The 22,040-nt window shown below is 35.9% G+C and overlaps 1 protein-coding gene across 1 annotated transcript; it reads right to left on the bottom strand.

Moving 5' to 3' along the window:
- Positions 1 to 18,417: 18,417 nt before the first annotated feature.
- Positions 18,418 to 18,960, bottom strand: LOC128127821 (plant cysteine oxidase 3-like; the record flags this gene model as incomplete). The annotated part of the gene is made up of 3 exons (XM_052766522.1): positions 18,888 to 18,960; positions 18,552 to 18,756; positions 18,418 to 18,478 (listed from the first exon to the last, which is right to left on the bottom strand). Coding segments are annotated over exons 1-3 (339 nt in total), but the record flags the coding sequence as incomplete, so codon positions are not given.
- Between the last annotated feature and the right edge of the window lie 3,080 nt (positions 18,961 to 22,040).

The following is a 22,040-nucleotide window of genomic DNA, read 5'->3' as shown; positions in this document are numbered from 1 at the left end:
ATTAATTTTGTTAAATTAAAATAAGTTTATAAAAACAAATTTAGAAAAAATAAAATTATAAAAAAAATAAGAAGAAATTTAATAATTAAATTTAGAAGAATAGAAAAACAAAGTTATAAAATATTTTTCTAAATTAATATATATATATATATATATATATATATATATATATATATATATATATATATATATATATATATATATATATATATATATATATATATATATATATATATTCTCATAATCTTACGGAATAGCATGGTTCTAAAAAACGCGTCATGGAGCGCTTCAAAGCATGCCATGGTGCGAGGCGTGGTGTAGCCGTAACGAAAACGTCCAATGCAGGTTTGTGAAACATGTCACCCAAATAAGGTGTCAAGGTGCGCCTTATCGGGTTATGTTGCGAGTTTTTTCAAGGCGCATGTTTTTTTGTTTTTTTTTTCTTTTGTTTTTTTATCGGGCCTAAAATAAATGAGTTTTATTTAACTTTTTTCTATTAGATATTAATATATCACTTCTAAAAATATCATATATTTGATAAAATTCAATGTTTATATGATTTATATCTTTTAATGTATATAATATAGTCACGTCATGAAAAACGTCATAGCTCGCCAAGGCTTGTCGTGGCTTAACTTTACCTTGCCGCCAAGCCACGCCTTACGTTATTTAAAACCTTGGGGAATAGTGACTTTTGTTTACTTTAGGTATTTGCCTTTGCCATAGGAGTTTTGAATATTGACAACTTTAGTCTTTGCCTCTATTATAAAAGTTTACTGATTCTCGCTTCTTCACCACCGATCACCTTCTCTCCGATATTTGTTCGTCGCCTTTGATAAAATCAACGCCTCCGTCATAGCAAGACAAACTTTTTCATATGGCTTTTTCCCCAAATATAGGTAATGTCCTCCGATGAGTATAAAAGTGCAGAAGGAAACCTACAGGTATTCAATGGTGGTGCCATAACCTCAAGAAGAATAGTGAACCGTTGAATTCCAAAAAGGAATCGAAACTTGTACATCCCCGAAACCGAATTGGCGGAAACATCCGGGGGCGGAGGACGTCATGTCAAGTATCACAACACATGCATTACAGAAATCAAAGTACAACAACCATTGCATTTGTAATGTATAAGTTTTTATATAAGTTCAACATTTAGCTATTCAACATTTAAAGTAGGTCTAGTAAAAGAAAAAAGATGTGGCACGACACTAAACGGTGTCCTCAAAAGCTCCGAGTGTGTACCTGTCTACTGGATTCCATGAGAATACAAGTTATTTTGAAAGAGAGGATCAACATTTATGCTGGTGATTTCATAAGAATTTAGTTATGGTTGTTTTGCTTTATGAAAATGTTAGCAAGTGTTTTGATATAAATGTTTGTATACTTTCTGGAGAACTCTATATTTTCTATTAAAATGGAAAGTAGTCTTTTACCAAGACCCTTCTACTTGTGTGTTTGTTCTTGTGTAAAAATTTAATAACTGAGTTTGTACTTGAATTAGTATAGACAATATGTTTATATTTCATATTTGTATAAAAGTATGTTTTTCCATATGTTGGCTATGTTTACTAGAAATAGTTTGCATTACTCGATGTGCGAATATCACTAACCAAAAGTAATGGGAAAAATGGAGATGTACAATAATTTTTGTTTAAAATACCCTACTGAAGTACTGACTACCTTAAGACCAATTAGTTAAAATAAGGTAAAATGTGATAAGGCTGTAACCATGCTGATTGACTGCTGTAAACACGACGACCATCCGACGTCGAAACGATGTGACATTTTGTCACCCTTTAGCCTTGTCGGCTGGGAGTGTAGCTAACAGTCGGGGTGTAGGAGTGTCTGTCCCATATATATCTATACACACAATGCCTGCTCTCCCTCTACGATACTTTTGGTTACAAAAACGTGACACAACAAGTGTATTGATGTGCCATGAAGTAGGATCTCACATTATTGTTATCTTGTTCTTGTTATATTATAAATGTTCCTTTTGAAATTGTATATGTTCCTTTTGTAAATGTATATGTCCCTTTTTGTAAATGTATATGTTACTTTTGTAAATGTTTATGTATAGTATTCTTCTTATACTTGTATGTGTATACGTATATGTATAAGTTCTCTAAACTATACCTTTTATAGTTTACTAGTATGCTTTGTTTTGTATCTGATTTGAAGAAAATACACAATTCCTCAACTTGAATGATTGAGTTATGTATAACTTTAAAGGTAAGATTTAATAATCTTATATGTATTTAGCAGGCATAATTATGAGTTTATCAACAGTCGGACTAGTATATGCTACCCCAAGCCCACAACCAAACAAGGAACATAAGTCAAGGTTATTAACAATAGTCCTAAGTCCATTAAATCATATTTATACTCTAATACATAAAGGAATATGATTTTGAAAGTAAAAGAGTTGAAAAGAGTTTAAAAGTAGTTTGAAAAGGGTTTTAAAAAGAAGTCTAACAATGTTTTAAAAGTAGTTTGATAATGTGTTTGAAAACGGTCTGAAACAAGATGTTTAGCAAGTATTTAAATGTTTATACTAACACAATTTCAATCATGTTCAACTTGTATTCCCCCTAAAAAGCATTTAAAATAGTTAAAAGTTTGGTTGTAGGGGTATGAACTCATCTCATGTGGATGGTTTGTTTGAAGACCTGAATAAGAGTGTTATACACACGAATTAAGTCCTGTAGCATAAACAGATCCTAAACATCATACAATGATACATATAAGCATGATATTAGTGTATATAAAAGCTAACATGCTAGGATAAACAACCCTTGGACTAGGAAACACTTGAAATGAAGTGTTACAATTACATGTGATTGATTTATGGGAGTTCATGGCCAAACCATGAAGGGTTCACGACTAAAGGGGGTTCACGGCTATAGAACACATGATGTGTTCACGGTCATGCATGAACTTATGAAGGGTTCACGGCCCATAAAGGGTTCACGAACGTAAACACTTCAAGCTCATGAATATGGTAATGAAAGTGACGAATCTAAGGTGAAATCAAAGGGGGTTTCAAGCATAGACAAGAATAGATGTGTTACTAACCTTTTGAGAGAACATATAGGGGTTCTTGTAGGCTGATACTTGAGAGAGAACTTGAGTTCTTGGCTGGAAGTTTGAAGAAATGAATGAAAAATGAAGGGGAAAGTATACTTATAGGGAGGGGTTCATAGCCCTAGAGAGAGTTCATGGTTGTGAACTAGGTTTGCAGTCGTGAACCTCAAGTGTTGGATCTTCTGGTTCGGGTGCAGCCTTCTGGTCTCAAGCTAATACTTCCTAACACTCATTCCCTAAGTGTACTAGGCTCAGAAACTATAAATGACCCTTAACACAGCTAGAAGTTAACAGAAACAAGGCTGAACTTTTGATGGATATGGTTGACTTACATGGTAGGAACTTTTGGGTTGTCACATCAGCCCCCCATTAAAGGGAATTTCATCCCGAAATTAAGTCTAAGGAATATTCATGGATGGAGGTGAAAGGTACGACTACTCATGTTCCATTTGTTCCTCCCATTATCTAGGGAAATCAAGTCCTCGCTATATGCTCTAGCGGAATTTCACTACGGGGTACAGTTTCGTTTTCCTTTTCTGGACTCCACTGGCTAGGGTTTCAATGGGTTTCTTTCACTAAATGGAATTTCTACGGATTTCTTCACAAAGACAAGGTTCTCGCCTACATCAACCTAATCGAGTGGGATAATAAGAGTTTCGTCGGACAACCACTTTTTCAAGTCTCTAGAGACGTGGAAGGGGAGGGTGTAATTTATTGAATTCCCTAAATAGTTGGGGCATGTAAGCTATCAGACCAATTATATCAAGAATCTCAGATGGTCCTAAGTACCTTGGATTTAGCATTTCTTGCACCCTGAAACATATGATGTCATTCCAGGGTGAGACCTTCACTTGGCGTGATCACCATCTTGGAATTCCAAAGATTTTCTCTTATTATAAGGCATAGCTTTTCTGATTGGTTCTAGAAGCTTTAGGTCGTTTTTGGATTCATACTTTCTACTTGGTAGTTTCTCGAAGGATTTCTAGATCAGTGAAGCTGTCGTCTGAAATCCGACATCTAACTAGTTGCATGGCACCTACCTTAGTCTAGTGCAGAGGCGATCTGCACTTTCAACTAATGAGGGTTTTCGAACGGAGCAACTCCAAATGCCAGTATGGTAAGGGACGCGACTAGTTGATAATTGGGTACCCTAAGATTTACCAAGGTTGATAAAATGCACTCTCAGCATAATCCCCAATGGTTGAATCGTTCTCTTATTCAGTCTGCCGTTTCGTGAATGGTAGGATATGCTCATGACTAGCCTAGCCCTCAAAGCTTTTCTGAAGTGACTGTCAAATCCGGGAGGTGATTCTACTATCTCTAATAGAGATAACAGACATTTGAACTCCGATCAGTCTAACTAGTCTCTCGGACATGCGTTCAACTAGCTTTTCTATTGTGTCTGTTTTCTTCGATTTGCATGAAGGGCGCGGACTTGGTAAATCTGTCGACGATCACTCAAAATGTTTTCATGTCCGCCTGATGTCTTGGGTAACTTGATTATGAAGCCCAACACAATCTGCTGCCTCTTCTACTCAGGTATCTCCGACCGTGGTGGTAATCCTATACCTTTCGGTATTCTAACTTTAACTTTGGTGTGCGCAAGACACTTGCCTACAAGGCAAAAATGATTTTTCTCGCATGACGAGCCACTAATATAACTTCTTGAGGTCTAGACACCTATTGTCCTAATCTTGATGAACAGAGTGTTTGAGTATTGCGAGATTCCTTCATGACCACTTCTCTGACGTTACCAAACTTTGGTGTCTAGATCAAATCTATGTAGTATAAGACTCTGTTACTCCTGACCTCTAAGTACTTATCCATCCCTCTATGGGTTTCACCTGACACATTTCATGGTTTGTAGGCTTCCTGTTCATCCGCCTTAATTTGTGTGAACAAATGTGAATGGATTTGTCATAGTCAATTATTTGACTCTACGACTTGAGTACTCTTTCCGACTATGAGCGTCAGCTACTACATTGCCTTAAATGGGATGATAACGAATTTTGTATTCGTAATCATTTAGTAGCTCGACCCTCTGTTGTTGTCTCATGTTAATCTCCTTCTGGTAGAATATATGATGACGGTTTTTGCTTTATGGTTCATGATAAAACTCACATCGGGTTCATTCCTCGCTACTACGTGTATACAAGTCGTATATAATTGAGATTGACAAGATGTTCGGATGGATGGCTCTGCCATAAGTCCACACACAGACAAGGAACAGGAGATAGGGCGAACACACACATCTTAAACCCTATTGATTTAATTATATACCACTCATGCATATACACTTGGCAGTAATCAGCCTAATCCAATGGGTTCTTAATCTCTATTCACGAACTGGATAATGTTGTACGAGTGGTCTTTCAAGGAGATCTATTGCCTACTGGGTAGGTTAACTAGGCGTGGTACCCCTCTCTTGGGTACTTCTAGAGTTTGGAAATCAGGAGACGATATGATGGTTCGTATTAGGTTTTACTTTTATATATTGGGAGATTTTTTTTGACGAAATACCAGGATGAAAGTTCATTTACATAGCACGTAGGTTTTTTCATGGTGAGGGCCAAGCCAAACCATGACAGATGACGTTGTCGAAAATTCGCGACATAAATAGATACCGAATCGATATGGAAGAAATGATCATCAGGACGATGTGCTATGCCAAGAACCTAAGACTTCAGTGCTTCCGGTTTCGTCCAAGGTATTACTACTGCGAACTTTAGAACCGAAAGTGACGAGTGCAAAAAATTTAAGGATCCTGGCGATTTGGAATAATGTACTTTTCATGGAAGGGTCCCCACAAGGTCTCTTTATAACCGTCTAGTATACACTAGTCATGTAAAAATAAGATTGGAAATTTTGTTGACTGAATGACTTCGCCCTAAATCCACAACTAAACAAGGAGCAGGAAATGAGGTCGCATCACTCACTAGAGGTCTACAAATCTTAATTATAAATGGTCCGAAAGTATACTCTAACCCATCATAGCTTTACCTGAGAGAGTTTTGAGTTTTTATAACAGTCTTGTGATTTTGTCTTAACTAGAGAATAATTATAATTATAATTGGCTATTAAAGTTTGAGAAGTGTACCAAAATTTCTAGAGGGTTCCCTGATGCTTCTTCATGATCCGAGGTTAAACTCCTTCTGCGACCTCGTCATTTCTTTATATTAGACAGTCCCTCTTAAAATGTCCCATTTCACCACATAGGTGGCATATTAGACTGATCCAAACATTGGCGGTTGAGGTGATGTGTCAGATTGGGATTCTGCAAAAACGGGTAGTATGCCCCTTCTTGTTGCAGTTCATGCAGTGCGGCACTTGGCTGACTCCTAGGTGATGGAAGTTGCAATTCTTGCATAGGGGTAGGTTCCCGACATACCGCCTTCCTAGTGTAGGAGTAATTAGGACATCAGTAGGAATGGTAGTAGAAGCAGTAGATGTCGTGGCCGTAGAGGCTGCCACTAGGTGCTGTCTCTTGACCATCTTTTAAGATGATTTGCACTTCTTTTTATTGCAGAATAGTCATTTCTTACTCTTAGGGTTGAGGTTCGGTGTGTCTTTACACACTGGTACTAGTTGTTGCACTTGGTTATCGCAACGATCGTTATTATTGACAATGTTTCCACTAACATTTGTGTCATTAGCATTCAGGTGAGCCATGACGGCTGCTACGACTACTGTAACTGCAGCTTTAAACATAGTTACATTTATCTGAAGAGTTGGTGTTTTATCGGTGGGTTGGTTACGTTTCTTCGGAGGCACGATTCTGCTACACAATAAGAAAACAAGCTCGTGAGCGACGATGGTTGTTTCTAGATGTATTTTAATTATTTGTATATGCATATATAATTTCAACACTTTGATTTATGGTTCTTAAAGTTTCGACCTACATCCCTGTGATAAAGTCCTGGTAAAAGGGTAGAAGTAAGTTTTTTGAAAAAGGGCATAAACCGGGCGTCGCGTGAACTAAGTTATCTTTAAATTGTGGAAATCACTCTCCGATTTCGAAAGAATTTGAAAACAATTTTAGAACGGAGACTACATAAGAAAGACTTATGAGTTTTTAGAAATAATCACTCTCAATTGAGATTTTGTGATCCGATTTAATGGTTTTAGCCGTAACGGAAAAATACAATAAGCCTAACACATAATGTGAGCAATGTAATCACTAACTATCTAAGTTGTATTAATTTATTTGTTATTAAGGTGACACAATAGGTACAGAAGAACTGCTTATGTTTCATCTGTGGCCTTCCTCTGTTATTTGTTTTACTCTGGGCGGTAATGATTTTGGCTCTCTCTTGGGACCTACACAGAGTCCTTCTCCTTCGCAGGTATATTGAATTTCCATGTCGTCCTACTTCCAATTCTGGCATTGATTCTCATTACTTCATAATGGAGTGTTTGAATCTTGGAAGTTTAGGAGAACTTCTCACTGATGTCTCTAATAGGGTATAGGCACACGATGATTTCTGTAGTTTCTTTATTGTTCATTAATCTCTCTTTGCGGAAATCCTCATAATGAACCTCGTATGGATCTTCGTTGACTCTTTTGCTGACTACTGATGTGGCTATAACTATCTAAAGGGGTTTATAAGAAAATGGGAATGTCTAAAGAATCTTAAGAGGTTAATAAAACATTTTACTATGTGATCCTCACCGGGTCCTTCTAGAGTTACATAATTCATACGAAATAGTTCAGATCTAATAGACTTTCGAATATGTGATACTACTCTATATCCACATCCAAACAAGGAAAAGGAAGTAAAGCGAAACCACACATTCTAAGTCTATAAGATCTTTATTTTATGTAATCTTGGAAGCATACACTTCGCAATTATAGACCTACACTAAGGGTCTTTTTAGTTTTTACGTAAGTTTATTTCATGGAACCTAAAATACTCCTATAGTATTTTAATTATTTGTTTGATTCTAGAATTTCTTGACACGTTTTTAGGTTTGTTGTTGTTATATAGCATCATAAAATACTCCTTTAGTATTTTTAAACTTTATGTTTGGCTCTAGCATTCCTTTATGTATATGGCTGGTAAGTTTTAGACTTGTTACAACACCACCATCACTCCCAAACACACGTTGGTCACATATCAAATAAATATTGTTGATCGAGATATATTTATCCCATATATGATTACATAAATGCCCAGGTTTGAAGGTAATGTCCAACATCCAAAAACTGTTATATTGTTCTTCTTGTGATACTTATTCTAGTATATGTATGTTCTGGATGTACTTACACTTTCATAAAATTTTGTTATATTTTAAAGTATAACTCTTGGTCAGAGTATTTTTATCCCAATGTATTTATAGTTGTATATCCTTTATGAATTGATATACCGAGTTCACTATGAACAATGCTCTGATACCAATCTGTCACCCCCCAAACCGAATTGGCAGAAACATTCAGGGGCGGAGGACATCATGTCAAGTATCACAACACATGCATTATAAAAATCAAAGTACAACAACCATTACATTAATAATTTATAATTTTTTTACATAAGATTAACATTTAGCTTTTCAATATTTAAAAGTAGGTATAGTAAAAGACAAAAGATGCGGCACGACACTAAGCAGTCTTCTCAAAAGCTCCGAGTGTGCACCTGTCTATTGGATTCCCTGATAATACAAATTATTTTGAAAGAGAGGATCATCATTTAAGTTGGTGAGTTCATAAGTATTTAGTTATGGTTGTTTTGCTTTATGAAAATGTTAGCAAGTGTTTTGATATAAATGTTTGTCTACTTGTGTGTTTGTTCTTGTGTAAAAATGTAATAACTGAGTTTTTACTTGAATTAGTATATAACGTAGGTTTATATTTCATATCTGTATAAAAGTATCTTTATCCATATGTTAGCTATCTTTACTAGAAATAGTTTGCATTACTCGATTTGAGAATATCACTAACCAAAAGTAATGGGAAAAATGGAGATGTACAGTAGTTTTTGTGTAAAATACCCTACTATAGTACTAACTACCTTAAAACCAATTAGTTAAATAAGGTAAAATGTGATAAGGTTGCAACCACAACGATTGACTGCTGTAAACACGAAGATCATCCATCGTGGAAACGATGTTACATTTTGTCATCCTTTAGCCTTGCTGGCTGGGACTATAGCTAACATTTAAAATAAGGTAAAATGTGATAAGGTTGTAACCATGCTGAGTGTTTGTTCGTATAGATCTATACACACAATGCCCGCTCTCCTGCCAATAGACTCTGGTTACAAAAACGTGACACGACAAGTGTATGGTTGTCCCATGAAGTGGGATCTCGCATTATTGTTATCTTGTTCTTGTTATATTATATATGTTCCTTTTGAAATTGTATATGTTCCTTCTGAAATGTATATGTTCCTTTTTGTAAATGTATATATAAATTGATATGTTCCTTTTGTGAATGTTTATGTATAGTATTCTTCTAGTACTTGTATGTGTATACCTATATGTATAACTTCTCTAAACTATACCTTTTATAGTTTACTAGTATGCTTTGTTTTGTATCTGATTTGAAGAAAAGACACAATTCCTCAACTTGAATGATTGAGTTATGTATAAATTTAAAGGTAAGATTTAATATTCTTATATGTATTTAGCAGGCATAATTATGAGTTAATCGACAGTCGGACTAGTGTATCCTACTCTAAGCCCACAACCAAACAAGGAACAGGAGTCAAGGTTATTGGCAATAGTCCTAAGTCCATTAAAGCATATTTACACTGTAATACATAAAGGAATATGATTTTGAAAGTAAATGAGTTGAAAAGAGTTTAAAAGTAGTTTGAAAAGGGTTTTAAAAAGAAGTCTAACAATGTTTAAAAATTAGTTTTATAATGTGTTTGAGAACGGTCTGAAACAAGATGTTTAGCAAGTATTTAAATGTTTACACTGACACAATTTCAATCATGTTCAACTTGTATTCCCCCCTAAAAAGCATTTAAAACAGTTAAAAGGTTGATTGTAGGGGTATGAACTCATCTCATGTGGATGGTTTGTTTGAAGACCTGAATAAGAGTGTTATACACATGAATTATGTCCCGTAGCACAAACGGATCCTAAACATCATATAATGATACATATAAGCATGATATTAGTTTATATAACAACTAACATGCTAGGATAAACAACCTTTGGACTGGGAAACACTTGAAATGAAGTGTTATAATCACATGTGATTGATTTAGGAGAGTTCACGGCGACACCATGAAGGGTTCACGGCCATAGAACACATGATGTGTTCATGTCCATGCATGAACTTATGAGGGGTTCACGATCCATGAAGGGTTCACGGCCGTGAACACTTCAAGCTCATTAAGACGGTGATGAAAGTGATGAATCTAAGGTGAAATCAAAGGGGGTTTCAAGCATAGACAATAATAAATGTGTTACTAACCTTTTGAGAGAAGATATAGGGGTTCTTGGTTGATGATACTTGAGAGAGAACTCGAGTTCTTGGCTGGAAGTGTGAAGAAATGAATGAAAAATGAATGGGAAAGTATACTTATAGGGAGGGGTTCACGACCCTAGAGAGAGTTCACGGTCGTGAACTAGGTTTGCGGCTGTGAACCTCAAGTGTTGGATCTTCTGGTTCGGGTGCAGCGTTTTGATCTCGAACTAATACTTCCTAACACTCATTCCTTAAGTGTACTAGGCTCAGAAACATATAAATGACTCTTAACGCAGCTAGAAGGTAGCAGAAACAAGGCTGAACTTTTGATGGATTTGGTCGACTTACGGGATAGGAACTTTCAGGTTGTCACAAAACTCATTGCCTTCAATTTTTTGTTTCTTTTGTAAAGTAGGGTTTCGAATCACATCATAGAAGGTAAGCCTTATGTTTTTAATTTTTAGTTATTTCAAACTTTTATTCTTGAATTGTGTATTATCTGTAACAAATATTGGATTTGGGTTAAAGCTGCTGGCAATAAAGATGGAAGCCATCCATGGGAAGAATCACTGTCTCAAGTTATAAATCTATTGTTATGTATAAAAGATCAGACCAAAGTCATGTAAGTTTTCATTATTAGTCAATTCAATCTATCTAAAAAAATTGTTTCTTCTCTACTATGAAGTTTTATGGTCGCTGGTTTCGAAATGATTTGGCAGTTAGGGGTTTAAGTACAAATTGAATTTCTAATTTCTACATTATTTTTCTGCAAATTCGAACTGAAATTGGTCTTTTTCAATACACGAGTTAGGGCTTTACATAGATTTTAATTTTATTTTCTACGAATTCCAAGTGAACTAAAATTGAATTTCTTGGAATCAATGACTATATGTTGGATTTTTTATTACTATTTAGTATACTTCTTCAACACATTCAAGAAATTTCTAAGTACAAATCGACCTAGTTCAGCAGAAAATAATTGCAATTTGATTTTTTTTCTCATTCTCAATATACATGTGTTTGATTTCCCAAACAATCGGATGATAGCTAGAGATATGTCGGTTCAAATTGTCTTGACATATGTGGTTTGTAGTGAACTTTCCTTGGGTAGGTTTACTTGATTTTTTTAAATTCCGTTTCATAAGCCTCTTTAACATCCTTGATGCAAATACTGATTTCCCCACTGAAAATTCCTTCTTATAGATGTGTCCATTGATTTTGATAGATTTTGGTCTAAGTTTGGGAAAAATGAGGATTGTGTAGTTCATTTAAAGCATTGTTGATTGTACCATGTAAAAGTCACTATTTTGACATATTTGTTCAGGTTAAAAAAATTTTGGAACATGATCATTACACTACTAGAAAAACAACCTTTTACGACGCGCAATTAATGACACACACTGATAGAGGACGCACATTTGTCCGCGCCCTAAAAGATAATGTCAGTTTTGCAAAATATGAAGAATAAAGGACACACATTTATACGTGCCCTAAAACTAGTGTCAGAAAAGAAAAAAATGGAAATGCGGAGGGCGCCTTTCATAAAATCTGTGTCCTCTAAGTGTGTCGCTATATAATTTTTTAATGAAACACGTGTTTTAAGCGGGATTTCACCCGCCTATTGGATCCTAAAAATTAGAACCCCCGCCTCTTCCAATCAGCAAGAAAAAGCCCTAGCCTTCGTGTTCATAGCAGAATTGCTCTTGCTTTCGTGATCAAATGCCTCGTGACGACGATGAGATAGTGTGAGATCTATGCGAGAGATCCAATCCAGATCATGTCTGTGATTGTGTGGTCATCCTCGGTCAACTCACACACTTTGAAACCCTAATATCATATCATGTCCACCACCAGTGGGCATCATTTACAAGCTGAAACCCTATTCACATATGGAAACAGAATCATCCTAATACCCTCATCCTCAAGCTCTTTTAACTCCTTCATTCTTTTTCCAGTGGAGTTATTTGCCAAACTAGCAGCTCCCACCGCTACACCACCACCAATACCGGAATCTTCGTTGCCATCCATATCTGTTCCATCCTCGAGTTCGATCTCTACATCAATTGCTTTATCACATGCACCTGTCGTTGGAATCCCACCTGTGGTACTGGTGATTCCACCTTTGGCTCCCACGATTCCCCCAACTTCATCATCGACTGGTGGTGCTCCACCCGAGAAAGTTTAATCACACTAACTTTCTTCAGGTATATCATTTGAATTTCTATTCTAATTTATTTGTTTCATAGAATGGTTAATATATTCAAAGTTTCCATCCACACTCGCTACATTTTCCTCTGTTTCTTCCTCTAACACGGTTGATTTAGGGGAAAATCTCTGCTATCTTCAGTTCATCTTCAGTAATATGGATTTGTAACTTCTTATTTTGGAAGGGAGAGATAGGGTTTCTGGAATTTTATCATAATATGAAACCCAATAACTGAAGTGATGACAAGTCATAGGTATTTGGATTATACGGGTCAAATATATTGGAAGGGTCATGACCGGTGACAAGGAGGGGCAAGAAGGGCGGCCCATTATTTTCAAGGGGCCTCGAAACAAAGATAGTCCAATTATTCACTTAGTCACGCGAGAAGGCGGCATAGATCGTTCGCAGCAGAACACATAGTTCATCTACGATTCACCCTTTAACGACAACATCGACTAGCGAGGTCCCAGGGTTGATGTGATTCTATGAAGGATCAATTAATGCACTTCTACAGTCTTTCTATTCTGCTGACTGCTAATCAGGTAAGTAATCGATTAATTGATGTTATCCAAGTCTTCAACCCATGTGTTGGATCAGAATGTAATTGAATGCTGAAATCAAAATATCGATTGTTGAGTTGAATCTTCAGTTTGTAATTGAAATATTGAACCTCGGTTATCAATTATCAGTTTTTAATTGAATGTCGATTATCATTTATCAGATATAAAAATTACTCAATCAGATGCCAATTATTAGTTTCTATTTGAATACTTGAGTTGAATTGAACACTCAATCTAATAATGTTGAATTGTTGATTGTTGATTTTTTTGAAATCATCTAATTGATCATTCATGTATGACGCAGTCCACTATAGGATTCCTAGTGGCTAAGGCTCTTACTATTTCAGCTACACCATATTACCAAGGTACCCCTCCTGGGGTTAGCCCTGTTCTTGCATTGTCGTAAAAAAATACCAAAATTACCCTTGGTAAGTTGAAAAGCTTTTGAAGATATATGATTATTAATTAATTAATTAATTAGCATCTCTGTTGATTTCGATAAGTGTGTAGGAGGAGGTGCTAGCTATCATCCATAATTTTTTTTCTTTAAAAAAATTCAGAAAGGTGGTGGGACAATTGATCTTGAACCTTGTCTTACACATATATCCACTGTGGAGCCCACTCTGGCTCCAGTTGTTGTGGAACCTCGTGTTCTTTTGTCTCAAGAAGAGCCCTTTAATGTTTAAATTGATGTTTTTGCCCCTATGGATTTGTAGGTATTTGATTCCAAAGCATGGACGATGTTCTCTTAAGATAACATATTTTGCACATACATATTTGAGTGTAAAATTCCAGAGTCATCGTAGCAGGTATAAGACAATATTATATCTTTCTGACTTGATTTCTTTTTATGACGGTTTTGTCCCAAACCTGATAAGCTTTATATTCATCAGCAAAACGAGTTCAGGTTGAAAGGGATATAGAATGATGACAATTCGGTTTCTTTGACCTTGCGGATTGTTGACCCATGTGGTGAGAAGCTTTTTAATTAACATTTTTTTCTAATAAATTATTCAGATAATAAAAGAAATTAAGCGATTTATTGATTTGGATGAATCAAAGTGATCTTGACTTTATTGGATGTTCCTAGGGCTGTGTTTATGTTGCTGATGCATACAAAATCTACTGGACAAGCTGCTTGAAAGGATCTCTTTCAGGGAAAATGGTGACGTGTTTGGTTGAAGGTGATGGATGTAAACTTGATTCTGGAACTCTCAGTCTACCAACATTAGAGTTGAATTGGGTGATTGAAGGTGATTTTGATTCTTGAAACCAGACTCAAGATATCATATTTTGGCATGGCTAGAAGCTTTGGAGGAAACGAGACTCAACCAAAAGTAAACACACAGAGAGTTGTTGGCACATAGTAAGCTAGATGATGCAATTGTATATAAATGAGTTCATTTTTATAACATTTACTCACTTTTGGAATAATTATTTGTATTTGACATATTAGTGAAATGAATTATCTTTGTTATTTATGGTATTTTATTTTGTATTATGAGATTTTTAATGTATTATTTAATTTGAAAATTAGTAAATCAATAAATAATATTTTTGTTAACATTTAAAATTATGATACGCAAAATTGTGTGTCATCTTCATTTATGACATGGCCTTTCTTGACAGGGGCTTTCTTAATACGCATTGTGTGTCCTTAACACGCGCGTCGTAAGGTTACGACACGCGAATGCATGTCGTCTCCCTTTATGACAGGGCCTTCCTTGATACGCATTACGTGTCGAAAACACGCGTCTTAATTGCGCGTTGTAAATACGCGTCGTCTATAGACGACGTGTAAAAGCGTGTCGTCTCTCTTTATGACAGGGCCTTCCTTGACGCGCATTTGCGCGTCGTTTGAACCTTTTAGGACACGCAATGAGCGTCGTAAAAGGCTGTTTTTATAGTAGTGTTATTAACATTGATACTTTTAAACTGACGAGATGCTTTCATCTCACTCATATTTACAAGGTGATTATTGTAATTCTTCACTTGCCTTATCAATAATATGCTTGATTTATTTACTAAACAAAATTCAGGTGTTAGGGCCAAGATCCTAACGCTGCTCAAGATCCCGAATCTTTAAGAACTTTCATGATCCGGATATATCTCAGGATCCTGACCATTATTATATTTATTTCCTAACATTTATAACGGATATATTTCTAGACTTTTTATCACATGTACAAAATTAATCAACATAAAACTCATTCTCAACAAAGAGGCACTTCAATCTTGTAAAAGACTCGGAAATACAAAGTCAATCTAACTTGTTCATTTTTATTCAAGAAAATCCCAAGAATATCAGAATTATTGTTACTTAGACTAGACTATAAATACCCTTGTAATATGCACACTACACACACAATCAACTCATCTACGATATTTGAACTTGCATTCATACAATTCCTCTGTACTCAACTATTTATTTCAACAAAAATAAAAATGTAGGTGAGTATTATGACCTCCCATGGTTTTGTGTCAGAGATCTTATCAAAGATCAATGACTTTTCTTGTACACCAATTGTGTTACTTACTCTTGATTTGTCCAATTGTTTTGAATATAACATCACAGCCTCTCATACAATTTGGTTAACACTACTAGAAAAAAGGCCTTTTACGACGCTCATTGCGCGTCGTAAAACGCTCAGACGACTTGCAAATGCGTGTCAAGGAAGGCCCTGTCATAAAGAGAGACGACGCGCATTTACGACGCGCAATTACGACGCGCGGTTATGACACGCAATGCGTATCAAGGAAGGCCCTGTCATAAAGGAAGACGACACGCATTTGCGTGTCGTAACCTTACAACGCGCGTGTTTATGACACACAATGCGTATCAAGGAAGCCCCTGTCAAGAAAGGCCATGTCATAAATGAAGATGACACACATTTTTGCGTATCATAATTTTAAATGTTTAAAAAAATATTATTTATAGATTTGCTTATTTTCAAATTAAATTTGTATTTAATGTTTAATAATAGATAATAAAATATCATATACAAAAATAGAATCCATTGCATAAATTTAATATCATACAAATAATCATTCCATGGAAAGATAAAACAAATTAATAGAAGTTGTAACAAAAATTTACAAACAAATAGTAGCAAATATGTTATCAAAATTCCTACATTAATTAGTGCTAAGCTCTGATCCTCCGGTTGAATTCTGCAGTCAGGAATCGATTAAGACAAGTACACATTAATATAAAGTTCATTTATGATCCTCAAATAAAAAATAAAGCAACTACATATATTATTGGCCATGAGAGAAGCAACCTTATAATAGATCTCAAGAAGCACATTGTTGCGAGCTGCCTGCAGAAAACCATGGCAGACATAAAGACATGAGCATGAGCTTTGTTGTTGCTTTTATAAAAAATCAACTTATTCTATAGGTTATAAGATATAGTATAAATTTCTAAGTTTTAAGCATTTTATATATAGCTAGCATAAAGTAGAATTTGGAATCATTAAGAATATAATGAGTACTTTGTTGTTGAAAGAAGCCTAACCGTTGCATAATATTTTGACTCAAAAAGGAAAATGTGGCAAATTTACCTGTACAAAGCTAGAGACAGAAAGAAGTGGCTTCTCTCCAATCTTCTGATTTCTAGCCTGAAAATTAACAAAGAATTTAGCAACTTGTAAGGAATAAGGGAAAGAAGTACTACACTAAGTTCAGAACTTAAAAATCAATTAAGATAACATGCAAATAATGAAAGTAGAATACCTAATAACTAGGCCAACAAGTTAGCATCATATATATTCAGGTGTAAACAGATAAAAGATAAGTTTAGGTCACACAAAAGTTTTCCAAAACAAAAGCAGAAGATAAATATAATAAAATTAAGAAATGAAGAACATACATGTATTAGAAGCATGACAAGTGCAAAGATAACTTTTGCAACTTCTGTCAGAAAGTTAACACTGATGGGGCTAAAATTGAATCTCCCATCAACCTTGGACATGTACACCAAAATCGGCTGTAAAAGATGATCAATTTAGTGAGGTATTGATCAATTATGTAACATGGAAACAGTACACAACTAACAACATATCTCCAAGTGCTATTCTAAGGGCATTTGAGTCAAAAAAAAATCCCCACACACCCTGCAGCACAGGCTATCCGCCCCAATTTGGATCCCTACCATAAATTACCACCTGATAAAACCAACCATAAAAAATCATCATTATATCATTGGAAGTAGTTATTTCACCTTGAAATAAAAACATATTAAGTTATTAACCATCATGCATTGGTAAGTGAAGAAGATGCCACTGAACGTGCAATCTTTGCTGCTTCACTTTCACTCCCTGCACCACTTACTGTCACCTGCATAATTTCTCATTTCCATAAATACCCTTCTGCCCTCCCCCCCCCCAAAAAAAAAAAGAAAAAAAAAACAGACCTCTATCAAACATGTTGCCCCTTCTCCATCCTATGCTATTGATTTGGCAAGCCCTTGCATTACCTTAACAAAAAAAAAACACTTGTAAAATGCATGTAACAACAAAAGGGTAAATTGGTAATTTAAACATACCTCATCAACCACATTTGTAGTTGGTTTCCTTCAGAACTGTGTAATGATGATATCCTGTTTGATCCAGATAAGCCACTAGCCAAAGCAATAATGGTATCATTGGTGCTAGTATCCCCATCTACCTGCAATATTTTAGTTATTAATACACACATGTCACTGTTGGTTAAACGACTAAAATACCCTTTAATGATGCTACTACTTATAGTAATTTGGTTGAAACTTCGATTCACAGCAACCTGAACCATCTTTCGCTAGATGTCAGTATCTACACGAGCATCAGTCATTATAACCTGAAAATTGACATTTTTTTTTGAATCAATTAAAATTTTTTTACAAAACATTTTGTGGTAATAAATTAATAATATGGAAATATTAGTACATACACCAAGAAGTGTTCCCATGTTTGGGTGGATCATTCCGGAACCTTTTGCCATTCCCCCGATTCTTATACCGCTTCCACCAACCTTAAAAAAATAACTTTTTTTAATAAAACAATAATAAATGAAATAAAAAAAAAGTAAGAAAATAAATATAAATATGATACCTCAAACTCTACTGCTACACTCTTGCTCACAATATCAGCTGTTGTTATTGCTACATCTGGTGCATCTATCTCCTCTAACCATGCATATTCATCTTCTTTTCCATCAATCAACTCATCTCCACTTCCTGTCATTCCAATAAAGAATACAACAACCTTTACAAATTCACAAAATCAGGTAACAGATTATGCTCAACTTACCAAAACTGGAGTAGGGGTAATCTCGGTAATAAGTACATTTTCTTCCGGAATATTCTTCATACGGAGGTGTGAGAATGTCAAGTACAGCACAAGAGGTTATGGCGGTGAAGCAATGGAGGTTCCCTCCTGTTTCTGGATACAAAACTGAAGTGCTACATGGTGCTGGCAGGACTTTGTCCACTGACAACTTCGCTAACCTAACTACTACATGAATTCCATCAACACTTTGCATTTTTGCACTTAAATTAAATGTTTTAAATATAGGTACAGAGATGATTTTTTCTGTAGAGTTAATTATGTTTCTAATCATTATGGAAGAACTAGAATCAGACCTGGAGCTCGAGCAATTCCCTTTGAATCCTTGGTGAGTGGTGGTTCAACTCTGTTATGTAGTAAGTAAGACATGGATTAAATTATAAATTCTTGATCAATTAATCTCTCAAATTGATCAGTTAATCTCTCAAATCCTTGATGAATCCACTGCCTGGCGGTGTGTGATTCGAGGCGACGATGTGATTGTCTTTCAACAGACGTTTCGACGTCCGATTGACACGGGTGAGCTTCGGGATCGACTTCTAGAGATATTTTCAAGCAAAGAACCGATGAAGTATAGACAAGAAAAGGTTACTTACGTTTACTGAGATGTGGTTGAAAGCCCTAGTTCTTTTCTTCGAATTTGTGAAGACATGACCTGAGATGGAAGAATATGGAAACGGTGAAGAGAGAGAGAGAGAGAGAGAGAGAGAGAAGAAGGCAAGTGAGGAAGGAAGGAAGGGGCGTCGATAACTAGGGTAAGGCGGTAGTCGGGACGGGTAAGGAAGGAGCATCGATAAGATAATTAGGACAAGAGGGAAACAACCATCGAAATCGACAATGCCGTCTCCGAAATTGACCGGAAAGCACCTCCATTCATCATCACCGGCAGATCCATCCCAGTCTCCCTTATTTCCATCACTTCTCACAATAGAGAAAAAAGAGGGGAGAGTCGATGCAAAAAAAGGTAGAAAAGAAAGGCGGCTTTTCAAAAATTTAGGGTTTTGTTTTCCCCCGTTATCTTCTCAAGGCGCGTTTCACTAAAATTATAAAGCGACACCGACAGAGGACGCGCGTTTAACATAAAGCGCCCTCCGTGTTTTTAATTTTTTTTATTGAGACACTAATTTAAGGGCACGCAAAAATGCGTGCCCTCTATCCTTCAAATTTTGGAAGGCTGACATTATTTTTAAGGGCGCATAAAAATGCGTATCGTAAATCAGCGAGTGTCATTGTTTGCGCGTCATTAAAGGGTATTTTTCTTATAATTTACACATGATTAATTTTTGACCAAAACAATTTGGCGCTCGCCGTGGGGCCATGGTGTTCGTAATCCTTAAAAATCATGTCTACATAACCAACTCTTTCTTCATCCTATGTTCCCTCTGTTCCTCCAAAAAAATATTTCAACCCCTCCGAGCGGGCTATGTCTGGTCAGAGGAAAACTTATGATGTGCCAAAGAAGAATACTCCTCCGGTTGCTCTAGGTTCCATGGGATCCTAGGCTCCTCTTGCCTCGGTCTATAATAACAAACACTTCTCCATGATGAAGACATTGATACAACAGGTGCCTCAGCAATAGGAATACAGCAAAACACTACTTAAGGAAATTAAAAGAATAAGATAAAAGATCCGCAAAACCCAGAAGGCGACACCTTAAATCTTACAATCGAAAATCTTGAATTTCAACAATCCAGGATCCCTGGGGAAACGCCTAGAATCGACAGTTCCCACATTTGTTGCTACCTCAATGGGGATGATAATCTGAAATCTCCAAACTCCTATGACCCAGGATCATGATGAAAACTTCAATACTCCTAATAACAAAAATACTGGTAACTTCTTTAATAGTAACACTACCAAAACTAACTCTACAGATCATGATGCAGGAATAAGTCTAATTATGGCCAAAGAACTCCAATAGCGAAGGAAAATGTTTGCAAGTGTACTGGGGATAGTCCAGCGTATACCTGAAGTATCTCCCACCATTTATAAGATCTCAATATTTACTCCTACGATAGGTGATAGTGAAGTCTCAAAATAATTCCAAACTCCCAGCATGAAACCTTATGGTGGGACTATGGATCCTGAAGAACATGTGGTACAATTTAAGGAAAGAATGGAGATTATCCCTATTCCCCCACACTTGAAGGAAGCTTGCATGTGTAGGGGTTTTGGTTCGACCCTTATAGGATCAGCCTTATAATGGCTATTTAATGTTCCTCCTTACACGAGTACTTCATTTACACATTTAGTTAATCTTATTTAACAATCAATTTTCTTGTAGCAGAACTTTTGAAAGATCACTAATGATCTTTACCAGGTAATTCAGGATCCTAAGGAGTCTCTTAGGAACATTGTGAATAGGTTTGAAAGAGAAAACTTGACTATCCCCAACATTGACGTGGAAACTACCATAGAAGCCTTCAAAATGGGTCTAAAGAAAGACTCTCCTTTTTATGAAGACCTTGTAATGACCCCGTGCAAAAGGATGGACGAAGTCAGGAGCAAAGCTTTAAGGTTCATCAGAAGAGAAGATGAAAAAGAGATTCAGAAGATGAGTAACCATCCTAACTCATACGATTACCACAATAGGATGACTGGATCCTTGGTCCAAAAATCCTATAAGTCAAAAACTTACTCCAAACCGATCATCACATGGTTAATGTTGTTGAGGATGAAGGATAGGAAGATGAATTTCCCAAGATCACTGATTATTGTTTTTTCGTGGATGTTTCAGGTATAATCTATGCTATGCAGGATCATGGCGATAAAGCAAGGTGGCCAAAGAAAGGAGAAAAGTCCACCGACTAGAAGGATAAGTCTAAGTGGTGTGCACACCACGAAGATTTTAGCCACATTACACAAAATTGTACAGCTCTCAAAAAGTAGATCAGCTACATCCTAAGCAAGGATACCTCAAATACATCCTAAGAAGAAGAAACGAATGACCCAGGGAAAAGGAGCAAGACCGTATAGAGTTCCTGGAAAAGCCAGGATCCCCCCATATGATGCCAAGGTAATCAATATTATTTCTAGCAGATATGTCATCTGTGGAACTTCTTATTCAGTAGCTAAAAGGCACGCCAAAGTGTCCAAGACGAAAAATAACAAATTGATAACAAGCAACAAGGAGAACATCTTTGACGAATAGGATAGAGAAAACATCCAGGATCCTCACCATGATGGGTTGGTGATTACTATATATATATATATATATATATATATATATATATATATATATATATATATATATATATATATATATATCACCAACCACCTCGTCACAAGGATCCTGGTAGTCAGAGGATCGTCAATGAATACCATACTTTTTGATGCCCTAACCAGGATGAGCATCCCGAAATCCAAAATAATTAGAACATTCTTGGTCTTAATAGGATTTAATGGTGAAACAAAGAACACCATTGGAGAAATCAAGCTACCCATCTACA

Source organism: Lactuca sativa, chromosome 1 (genome assembly GCF_002870075.4).
Source record: "Lactuca sativa cultivar Salinas chromosome 1, Lsat_Salinas_v11, whole genome shotgun sequence".
Classification (NCBI taxonomy): domain Eukaryota; kingdom Viridiplantae; phylum Streptophyta; class Magnoliopsida; order Asterales; family Asteraceae; genus Lactuca; species Lactuca sativa.
Note: the sequence above shows the minus strand (reverse complement) of the source record. Positions and strands in the feature narration are given on the sequence as shown.